An 11485-nucleotide genomic window follows, 5' to 3' on the forward strand; every position below is an offset into this window, starting at 1 on the left:
CTCCCTTTTCATATTCAGGGTCCCGCTCTTCTTCTCGCTCTCGACCCTCCCAACTACCGTTTTCTATTCACTCATGACTCTTTTCAAATATTCCTTTTATATCCATTATATTTTTATATTACATTATTAATTAATAATAATTAATAATCTAGGTTTATATAAAGGAAACAAATACTAACACAAAAATACTAAAAAAAAAAAATAAACCCTATGGGTGTGTGTGAATCGTGTGTGTGTATTGCTGCTTTGAAGTCCGGATTCTTTCCCCGGGGGGCTGGTGTGTGGGGACATAAACGTGTCTCCAGTCGGTGCTCCGCTGACGGTCCCTTGGTGCCGGTGCTCCGCTGACGGTTCTCGCATCAGTTTCCCGGCCTGGCCAGTACCGGGATGCTGCTGCCGATGTCCGCCGCTTCTGCTGATGTTGATGCCTGCCGCTGATGTCTTGGTGGGATCGTCGTCTCCACGATCACCAATTTTGTTTCCTTTTTTTCTTTTAGGGCACGTGCGGCCTCCACTATTCTCCACCGGAAACTCTCCCTTTTCTTCCTCCTCGCCCCGTTTCCTTTTCTCCTACGCAACTCTGCCACTGCTTCCCAGGATCCACTATAGATGCCGCTGTCTCTTTCTTCTCCAGCCCTGATACCTATCGGCTCTGTCCAAAACCGCCCAAAACACAGAAGCCCGAGCCAGCTCCGGCCAACTTCACGCGCTGCATCTGGAAATTGATCGAAAATTTAATTTAAAGCCAATCCACTGGCACTTACACATTCTCTGTACTGTTGTTGCCACAGTTTCCGTGCTCGTTCCAGCCCCAGGTGTAGATCTCGCCGGCTGTAGTCCGCAGCAGGCCGTGCTCTGCCCCCATGTGCACGCGAGCAGGCGTCTGGCCGTCGGGCAGTCGGAGGCTCAGTGGCTGGGGCACCGCCTGCTGCTCGCTGATCGAGCCCGTGCCCAGCTCTCCGTAGCACTTGCGGCCCCACATGAGGATCTCGTTGTTGCGGAGCAGCGCCGCATTGTGGGTCCAGCCGACGGCCAGCTGCCGCACGTCCTCCTCGAAGAGGAAGGCGTTGGACTGGTCTTTTGACCAGTTTGACCGTTTTCCAGTGACTGTCTGTCATCAGGGAATGAAGGTCATTTTAATCATTGCAAAAACCCAGCAGCCGGGAGGCGCTCTGCAGCAACAAGAAGATATTGAACTCATGCCTCGCCCTCGTGTGGAATCGGACTCCAGTACGCGCGGAGCCGCGACATTCTGGGCACAGGCACAGGGATCCATCTGCTGAGGCGGACCGCAATGTGTGTGTCGTAGAACTAAATAACTTTGAAGACTGTTTAAGAGTACGCCTTGCTATGCTGTCGGTCATCAGCCCAGAGGAGACGACAACAAACTCGACAAAACAAACAAACAAAATATTTTAAAACTAGTCATCTAATCTGTGGGTGTGGAGTGTAATGTCCTGGCCGTACTCTAGTTGTCCCAGAAGTGGACCTGGCGACGCAAACGGGCACGATACGCAAGAAACACCGCTTTGAGAACATACGTCGCGTGGGTCAGGGACTATGCCAGTTGCTGTTACGGCCTTTTGGCCGTAGGAGAGGAGAGCCGCCTGCTGCTTCAGAGCCGCCTGCTGCTGCTGCTTCAGAGCCGCCTGCTGCTGCTGCTTCAGAGCCGCCTGCTGCTGCTGCTGGTGGTGGTGCTGCTGCTTCTGCTGCTGGTGGTGCTGCTGCTGCTGCTGGTGGTGGTGTTGCTGCTGCTGCTGCTGTATATTGGCCTGATTGAAATTCATGCCCATGAGCTCCTGGTAAATGTGTCCGATGGTCATTTCCGTGGCACTGGGCAGATGTCCATGGGCGTGCAGGCCAATGTAGATGCCAGCCCCAGCTCCAGCCAGAGCTGCTGCCTCGGCTATGACCCTGGGCACTGTCGCTGGCGAAGGATGACGCGGATGCTGCTGCTGCTGTGGAAGCAGCGCTGCAGGTCCTGGCTGATTCGCGGCCTTGTGCTGCGGCTGCTGGGACATTGCCATGCCGCCCATTCCGGATGAAGAGGGTCCCTGAAATACGGATAGAGTTGGGGTTTTCCTCAGAACAGCTAAGAAGGAGGGCATATTGGGCATATTCTAGCCAACGAATCATCGATTCCTAATTCATTGAAAGCCTAGAGCACCACTTACCCCCGAGTAGCTTTGGCCGGATACTCCGGCCGATCCAGCCGCAATCTGACTGGAGCTTTGGTCGAAGCCCGGCGGCGGTTTTTTGTTCTTGTCCTCCTCCAAGCCCATGTAGTTGGCGCCAAACAGCGAATAATTCTCGGCCGCCTTGAAGTACTGGGCGGAGCCGTTCTCCTTGCTGTTGTCGCCGTAGAGAGAGCGCTCCACTTCGTGTATAAAGTCCGAGGCGGTCTCGCTCACCGCTAGAGCCTCCGCCAGGGCCTCGGCACTCATCGGAGCATCCTCCTCCACGTGGGGCAGGGGCTTCTCGGGCGGCTCCCAGACCCCAGGGGTAGTATCATCGATGGTTGGCTGCCAGATGCGCTTGGCCACCTGGCTCGAAACTTTGCCTAAAGCGCGAGACAAACGCGTGGATTATATTTAGTTTAGAGGATTCATTGGTACACACCCTCAGAGGCAGCAATCGCATCGTCCTCATCGTCATCGTCCAAATACTTTGAGTTGAAGCTATTCTCCGACATCTTTTTGTGCGAGAAAGAAATGAAAATGTTTATTGGAAAGAAACACCGCTGAACGAGAACCTTCACTGCTTCGAGCGAAATGGAAGTAATCGGCTCCCAGTCGTCTGTTCGTTTGTTTATGGCGATCGGTTGCACAAAAAAAATTGATTTATGCGGAGTGGTCTACTAATACACGCTGAAGTTTCTCGGAATTACTGCCCGACACAGACGCCTACCACGACAGTGCTGCCCAGTCAGAGGTCGTGGAGGCTTGAGTGCTGTGTGTGCGTGTGTGTATCAGTGGATGAACTATTGGCAGCACTGGTTAATCTTTTTGTGTATTGGTGAACGAAAAATGCCGGCATACACATGCCCACAGAAGTCTTAAAGTGAGACTTCTGCGGATCGAAGAAATATCAATCCAATCCATTGCATTTTGCGCAGAAGAAGCGATGTCTCACTTTGGGCGACTTTTTCTGTGCTGCCAAATATTTAAGGGAGATAGTTCTCTGCTCTGAGGCATCTATCATGGAACACGAGTGTGTAGAGGCCGGTGCCGCAAATATTTCGAATATTTCATTGCACTTTGATGATTCTCCATCGCCATTTGCACTTGTTGGCTTCAAAAACCATAAGCGCCCTCAAATTCATCCACTAATTGCCTGGCAAGCCGCACATTTCGAATAAAATATATAAAAATCTACCATTTACCATATTTACCTTCTTTTTTCTGTGGAAAAGATTAAGTTTTTGAAAAACAAAGCACTTTATTTTCACTGTAAAAATGGCAAATAGTATTTGCAACGAAAATTCCGCGGAGTTCAAGTAAAGCTGCTGAAGGTTGAAAAACTTCATTGTTACTATCGATACATCGATGTTTCTTCAACTATCGATGGAAGAAAGAGCGCCAACTGCTTGGGTTTGATTATTCGTACAATTTTGCTCATGATCCGACATCAAATACCTTAATTTCGATATTCCGTTTAGTATTTTTAAGCATTTTTAACATTTATTATAAAATTAATTAACAGACGACTCGGAAATGGCGTAACAGATGTTATGATCCGCCTCTTTGCCACCCTGGCCTATCGTTCCCAGCTAGCTCACGGGGAAGTCAGGGGTGTTTCCGACCCGATAAGCCAGGGGACGGATTGAACAAAACAAAAAAACATACAAAAAAAAACAAATCTAATTTATAGGACAGACTTGTCCTCGTTGGCACTTTCGTCAGCGGGGATAGTTGGTTTCGTTATCCCTAGCAGGGTCCCACCCTTCCATGAGCGCCACCTTTTGAATTCGCTCCCTTTTCATATTCAGGGTCCCGCTCTTCTTCTCGCACTCGTCCCACCCAACTACCGTTTTCTATTCACTCATGACTCTTTTCAAATATTCCTTTTATATCCATTATATTTTCTTATTTATCTTGTACATTATTAATTAATAATAATTAATAATCTAGGTTTATATAAAGGAAACAAATACTAACACAAAAATACTAAAAAAAAAAAATAAACCCTATGGGTGTGTGTGAATCGTGTGTGTGTATTGCTGCTTTGAAGTCCGGATTCTTTCCCCGGGGGGGCTGGTGTGTGGGGACATAAACGTGTCTCCAGTCGGTGCTCCGCTGACGGTCCCTTGGTGCCGGTGCTCCGCTGACGGTTCTCGCATCAGTTTCCCGGCCTGGCCAGTACCGGGATGCTGCTGCCGATGTCCGCCGCTTCTGCTGATGTTGATGCCTGCCGCTGATGTCTTGGTGGGATCGTCGTCTCCACGATCACCAATTTTGTTTCCTTTTTTTCTTTTAGGGCACGTGCGGCCTCCACTATTCTCCACCGGAAACTCTCCCTTTTCTTCCTCCTCGCCCCGTTTCCTTTTCTCCTACGCAACTCTGCCACTGCTTCCCAGGATCCACTATAGATGCCGCTGTCTCTTTCTTCTCCAGCCCTGATACCTATCGGCTCTGTCCAAAACCGCCCATAACACCACACTACCGTTTCCAGGATTACTCCGCGTGAGCCTTGCAACGTCTCCAGCTCGTACAGACTGTTGCCCATACTCCGGATCACTCGGCACTTGACGTATTTTGGGCTGAACTTCGCGTTGATGTTGTTTTTAAATTTGCTCAACACGAAATTCCGCTTATATATCTCTTGACCCGGTGAGTACCTAATTTCTCGAGCTTTTCGATTATACCTGTTCTTCGCTCTGTTGTAGGCTTCATGAGAGTTTCCTCGGACCTCATCTCGGACTATCTCCATCTTGTCACTCCTCGCCAAGGGTGACATTTGTGCATCATTTAGGGCGCCCAGTCTGCGTGCCAATTTATAATCTCGGCCGCTAGTAAACATGTGCTGCCCAAACAACACAAAGTATGGCGACGTCCCGATACCCGTGTGCATAGCGCTCCTAGCCACACACTGGATCTCCGTCAGCTTCTCGTCCCAGCGCGTGTGATCCTCACTAGGGTATGTCCTTATTGCTGCCAGTACAGTCTGGTTCACTCGTTCGGCCGCGTTCGCCTGCGGTGCATAGTTCCCCGACTTCAGGTGCGTTATGCTTCTCCTATCCAGGAATTGAGAAAATTCAGCTGACACAAATTGCTTTCCATTATCGGTATGCACTATTTCAGGCACGCCAAACTGCGCGAAGACCTCGGCGTGCAAGAATCGGATCACGGCCGAAGACGTCGCCTTAGGCAAAGCCTTCAACCAGACATATCTGGACATGTGATTGAGGACTATTAGTATGACCACATTGCCACTTCGAGTCCTCGGATATGGACCCAGGAAATCCAGGTACAGTTTTTGAATCGGCCTCTCGGTTCTGGTTTCGGCCCCCATGAGTGGACGGTGAACCTGTGTTGAATGTTTTGTTTCTTTGCAGGTGTTACAATCAGCCACATATGCCTTCACCTGCACGGTCATCCGGGGCCAATAATAGAACTGTCGCAGCCGTCCCAGTGTCCTCGCGATCCCAGACGACTGGGAGCCGATTACTTCCATTTCGCTCGAAGCAGTGAAGGTTCTCGTTCAGCGGTGTTTCTTTCCAATAAACATTTTCATTTCTTTCTCGCACAAAAAGATGTCGGAGAATAGCTTCAACTCAAAGTATTTGGACGATGACGATGAGGACGATGCGATTGCTGCCTCTGAGGGTGTGTACCAATGAATCCTCTAAACTAAATATAATCCACGCGTTTGTCTCGCGCTTTAGGCAAAGTTTCGAGCCAGGTGGCCAAGCGCATCTGGCAGCCAACCATCGATGATACTACCCCTGGGGTCTGGGAGCCGCCCGAGAAGCCCCTGCCCCACGTGGAGGAGGATGCTCCGATGAGTGCCGAGGCCCTGGCGGAGGCTCTAGCGGTGAGCGAGACCGCCTCGGACTTTATACACGAAGTGGAGCGCTCTCTCTACGGCGACAACAGCAAGGAGAACGGCTCCGCCCAGTACTTCAAGGCGGCCGAGAATTATTCGCTGTTTGGCGCCAACTAAATGGGCTTGGAGGAGGACAAGAACAAAAAACCGCCGCCGGGCTTCGACCAAAGCTCCAGTCAGATTGCGGCTGGATCGGCCGGAGTATCCGGCCAAAGCTACTCGGGGGTAAGTGGTGCTCTAGGCTTTCAATGAATTAGGAATCGATGATTCGTTGGCTAGAATATGCCCAATATGCCCTCCTTCTTAGCTGTTCTGAGGAAAACCCCAACTCTATCCGTATTTCAGGGACCCTCTTCATCCGGAATGGGCGGCATGGCAATGTCCCAGCAGCCGCAGCACAAGGCCGCGAATCAGCCAGGACCTGCAGCGCTGCTTCCACAGCAGCAGCAGCATCCGCGTCATCCTTCGCCAGCGACAGTGCCCAGGGTCATAGCCGAGGCAGCAGCTCTGGCTGGAGCTGGGACTGGCATCGACATTGGCCTGCACGCCCATGGACATCTGCCCAGTGCCACGGAAATGACCATCGGACACATTTACCAGGAGCTCATGGGCATGAATTTCAATCAGGCCAATATACAGCAGCAGCAGCAGCAACACCACCACCAGCAGCAGCAGCAGCACCACCAGCAGCAGCAGCAGCAGCACCACCACCAGCAGCAGCAGCAGGCGGCTCTGAAGCAGCAGCAGCAGGCGGCTCTGAAGCAGCAGGCGGCTCTCCTCTCCTACGGCCAAAAGGCCGTAACAGCAACTGGCATAGTCCCTGACCCACGCGACGTATGTTCTCAAAGCGGTGTTTCTTGCGTATCGTGCCCGTTTGCGTCGCCAGGTCCACTTCTGGGACAACTAGAGTACGGCCAGGACATTACACTCCACACCCACAGATTAGATGACTAGTTTTAAAATATTTTGTTTGTTTGTTTTGTCGAGTTTGTTGTCGTCTCCTCTGGGCTGATGACCGACAGCATAGCAAGGCGTACTCTTAAACAGTCTTCAAAGTTATTTAGTTCTACGACACACACATTGCGGTCCGCCTCAGCAGATGGATCCCTGTGCCTGTGCCCAGAATGTCGCGGCTCCGCGCGTACTGAAGTCCGATTCCACAGGAGGGCGAGACATGAGTTCAATATCTTCTTGTTGCTGCAGAGCGCCTCCCGGCTGCTGGGTTTTTGCAATGATTAAAATGACCTTCATTCCCTGATGACAGACAGTCACTGGAAAAGTCCTCCTCGAAGAGGAAGGCGTTGGACTGGTCTTTTGACCAGTTTGACCCTTTTTCCAGTGACTGTCTGTCATCAGGGAATGAAGGTCATTTTAATCATTGCAAAAACGCAGCAGCCGGGAGGCGCTCTGCAGCAACAAGAAGATATTGAACTCATGCCTCGCCCTCGTGTGGAATCGGACTCCAGTACGCGCGGAGCCGCGACATTCTGGGCACAGGCACAGGGATCCATCTGCTGAGGCGGACCGCAATGTGTGTGTCGTAGAACTAAATAGCTTTGAAGACTGTTTAAGAGTACGCCTTGCTATGCTGTCGGTCATCAGCCCAGAGGAGACGACAACAAACTCGACAAAACAAACAAACAAAATATTTTAAAACTAGTCATCTAATCTGTGGGTGTGGAGTGTAATGTCCTGGCCGTACTCTAGTTGTCCCAGAAGTGGACCTGGCGACGCAAACGGGCACGATACGCAAGAAACACCGCTTTGAGAACATACGTCGCGTGGGTCAGGGACTATGCCAGTTGCTGTTACGGCCTTTTGGCCGTAGGAGAGGAGAGCCGCCTGCTGCTTCAGAGCCGCCTGCTGCTGCTGCTTCAGAGCCGCCTGCTGCTGCTGCTGGTGGTGGTGCTGCTGCTGCTGCTGCTGGTGGTGCTGCTGCTGCTGCTGGTGGTGTGTTGCTGCTGCTGCTGCTGTATATTGGCCTGATTGAAATTCATGCCCATGAGCTCCTGGTAAATGTGTCCGATGGTCATTTCCGTGGCACTGGGCAGATGTCCATGGGCGTGCAGGCCAATGTCGATGCCAGCCCCAGCTCCAGCCAGAGCTGCTGCCTCGGCTATGACCCTGGGCACTGTCGCTGGCGAAGGATGACGCGGATGCTGCTGCTGCTGTGGAAGCAGCGCTGCAGGTCCTGGCTGATTCGCGGCCTTGTGCTGCGGCTGCTGGGACATTGCCATGCCGCCCATTCCGGATGAAGAGGGTCCCTGAAATACGGATAGAGTTGGGGTTTTCCTCAGAACAGCTAAGAAGGAGGGCATATTGGGCATATTCTAGCCAACGAATCATCGATTCCTAATTCATTGAAAGCCTAGAGCACCACTTACCCCCGAGTAGCTTTGGCCGGATACTCCGGCCGATCCAGCCGCAATCTGACTGGAGCTTTGGTCGAAGCCCGGCGGCGGTTTTTTGTTCTTGTCCTCCTCCAAGCCCATGTAGTTGGCGCCAAACAGCGAATAATTCTCGGCCGCCTTGAAGTACTGGGCGGAGCCGTTCTCCTTGCTGTTGTCGCCGTAGAGAGAGCGCTCCACTTCGTGTATAAAGTCCGAGGCGGTCTCGCTCACCGCTAGAGCCTCCGCCAGGGCCTCGGCACTCATCGGAGCATCCTCCTCCACGTGGGGCAGGGGCTTCTCGGGCGGCTCCCAGACCCCAGGGGTAGTATCATCGATGGTTGGCTGCCAGATGCGCTTGGCCACCTGGCTCGAAACTTTGCCTAAAGCGCGAGACAAACGCGTGGATTATATTTAGTTTAGAGGATTCATTGGTACACACCCTCAGAGGCAGCAATCGCATCGTCCTCATCGTCATCGTCCAAATACTTTGAGTTGAAGCTATTCTCCGACATCTTTTTGTGCGAGAAAGAAATGAAAATGTTTATTGGAAAGAAACACCGCTGAACGAGAACCTTCACTGCTTCGAGCGAAATGGAAGTAATCGGCTCCCAGTCGTCTGTTCGTTTGTTTATGGCGATCGGATGCACAAAAAAAATTGATTTATGGGAAATTTATTTTATTTATGCGGAGTGGTCTACTAATACACGCTGAAGTTTCTCGGAATTACTGCCCGACACAGACGCCTACCACGACAGTGCTGCCCAGTCAGAGGTCGTGGAGGCTTGAGTGCTGTGTGTGCGTGTGTGTATCAGTGGATGAACTATTGGCAGCACTGGTTAATCTTTTTGTGTATTGGTGAACGAAAAATGCCGGCATACACATGCCCACAGAAGTCTTAAAGTGAGACTTCTGCGGATCGAAGAAATATCAATCCAATCCATTGCATTTTGCGCAGAAGAAGCGATGTCTCACTTTGGGCGACTTTTTTGTGCTGCCAAATATTTAAGGGAGATAGTTCTCTGCTCTGAGGCATCTATCATGGAACACGAGTGTGTAGAGGCCGGTGCCGCAAATATTTGGAATATTTCATTGCACTTTGATGATTCTCCATCGCCATTTGCACTTGTTGGCTTCAAAAACCATAAGCGCCCTCAAATTCATCCACTAATTGCCTGGCAAGCCGCACATTTCGAATAAAATATATAAAAATCTACCATTTACCATATTTACCTTCTTTTTTCTGTGGAAAAGATTAAGTTTTTGAAAAACAAAGCACTTTATTTTCACTGTAAAAATGGCAAATAGTATTTGCAACGAAAATTCCGCGGAGTTCAAGTAAAGCTGCTGAAGGTTGAAAAACTTCATTGTTACTATCGATACATCGATGTTTCTTCAACTATCGATGGAAGAAAGAGCGCCAACTGCTTGGGTTTGATTATTCGTACAATTTTGCTCATGATCCGACATCAAATACCTTAATTTCGATATTCCGTTTAGTATTTTTAAGCATTTTTAACATTTATTATAAAATTAATTAACAGACGACTCGGAAATGGCGTAACAGATGTTATGATCCGCCTCTTTGCCACCCTGGCCTATCGTTCCCAGCTAGCTCACGGGGAAGTCAGGGTGTTTCCGACCCGATAAGCCAGGGGACGGATTGAACAAAACAAAAAAAACATACAAAAAAAACAAATCTAATTTATAGGACAGACTTGTCCTCGTTGGCACTTTCGTCAGCGGGGATAGTTGGTTTCGTTATCCCTAGCAGGGTCCCACCCTTCCATGAGCGCCACCTTTTGAATTCGCTCCCTTTTCATATTCAGGGTCCCGCTCTTCTTCTCGCTCTCGACCCTCCCAACTACCGTTTTCTATTCACTCATGACTCTTTTCAAATATTCCTTTTATATCCATTATATTTTCTTATTTATCTTGTACATTATTAATTAATAATAATTAATAATCTAGGTTTATATAAAGGAAACAAATACTAACACAAAAATACTAACAAAAAAAAATAAACCCTATTTCGGCCGAGTTGGCAGCCCCCTTTGATAGAGGTTGTTGCTTCCTGATGCTTGCTGATGTTTACGTTTAATCGTGGTGTTTTTTGTATGATCGTGATATTTTGTTTAATTGTGGGTCGGACGGGTGTAGATGTGTGAAATGTGGTGATGTTATGTGATGTGTTATGAATGAGGGTATACATGCGTGGGTTGTGTGTGATGTGGGTGGATGAAGGTGGGTGTGTGTGAATCGTGTGTGTGTATTGCTGCTTTGAAGTCCGATTCTTTCCCGGGGGGGCTGGTGTGTGGGGACAGAAACGTGTCTCCAGTCGGTGCTCCGCTGACGGTCCCTTGGTGCCGGTGCTCCGCTGACGGTTCTCGCATCAGTTTCCCGGCCTGGCCAGTACCGGGATGCTGCTGCCGATGTCCGCCGCTTCTGCTGATGTTGATGCCTGCCGCTGATGTCTGATGGCCATCGCCCACACCCTGAGATTGAGAGTCTCTGGCTCCATCGACTGAGATGCCTGCGCTACTGCTTCAGATCATTTGCGTGAAACACCCCAATACGTGAGCCTTGCAACGTCTCCAGCTCGTACAGACTGTTTGCCCATACTCCGGATCACTCGCACATTGACGTATTTTGGGCTGAACTTCGCGTTGATGTTGTTTTTAAAATTTGCTCAACACGAAATTCCGCTTATATATCTCCTGACCCGGTGAGTACCTAATTTCTCGAGCTTTTCGATTATACCTGTTCTTCGCTCTGTTGTAGGCTTCATGAGAGTTTCCTCGGACCTCATCTCGGACTATCTCCATCTTGTCACTCCTCGCCAAGGGTGACATTTGTGCATCATTTAGGGCGCCCAGTCTGCGTGCCAATTTATAATCTCGGCCGCTAGTAAACATGTGCTGCCCAAACAACACAAAGTATGGCGACGTCCCGATACCCGTGTGTATAGCGCTCCTAGCCACACACTGGATCTCCGTCAGCTTCTCGTCCCAGCGCGTGTGATCCTCACTAGCGTATGTCCTTATTGCTGCCAG

The 11485-nt window shown here is 50.1% G+C and overlaps 3 protein-coding genes across 3 annotated transcripts; 2 read left to right on the forward strand and 1 right to left on the reverse strand.

Moving 5' to 3' along the window:
* Positions 1 to 583: 583 nt before the first annotated feature.
* Positions 584 to 1654, reverse strand: LOC117187671 (RCC1 domain-containing protein 1-like). Its single transcript, XM_033390328.1, has 2 exons — positions 765 to 1654; positions 584 to 715 (listed from the first exon to the last, which is right to left on the reverse strand). Exons 1-2 carry the CDS (start codon positions 980 to 982, stop codon positions 703 to 705), a joined length of 231 nt encoding a protein of 76 aa, XP_033246219.1. The 5' UTR covers positions 983 to 1654; the 3' UTR covers positions 584 to 702.
* Positions 1655 to 5730: 4076 nt separating this feature from the next.
* On the forward strand, positions 5731 to 6172 carry LOC117187477. The gene is made up of 2 exons (XM_033390254.1): positions 5731 to 5825; positions 5885 to 6172. The coding sequence occupies exons 1-2, from the start codon at positions 5753 to 5755 to the stop codon at positions 6160 to 6162; spliced, it is 351 nt and encodes a 116-aa protein (XP_033246145.1). The 5' UTR covers positions 5731 to 5752; the 3' UTR covers positions 6163 to 6172.
* LOC108157386 (probable serine/threonine-protein kinase yakA) lies at positions 6146 to 7009 on the forward strand. The gene is made up of 2 exons (XM_017289427.2): positions 6146 to 6270; positions 6391 to 7009. The coding sequence occupies exons 1-2, from the start codon at positions 6163 to 6165 to the stop codon at positions 6997 to 6999; spliced, it is 717 nt and encodes a 238-aa protein (XP_017144916.2). The 5' UTR covers positions 6146 to 6162; the 3' UTR covers positions 7000 to 7009.
* The last annotated feature ends 4476 nt before the right edge of the window (positions 7010 to 11485 follow it).

The sequence above is a fragment of the Drosophila miranda genome, chromosome XL, assembly GCF_003369915.1.
Source record: "Drosophila miranda strain MSH22 chromosome XL, D.miranda_PacBio2.1, whole genome shotgun sequence".
Classification (NCBI taxonomy): domain Eukaryota; kingdom Metazoa; phylum Arthropoda; class Insecta; order Diptera; family Drosophilidae; genus Drosophila; species Drosophila miranda.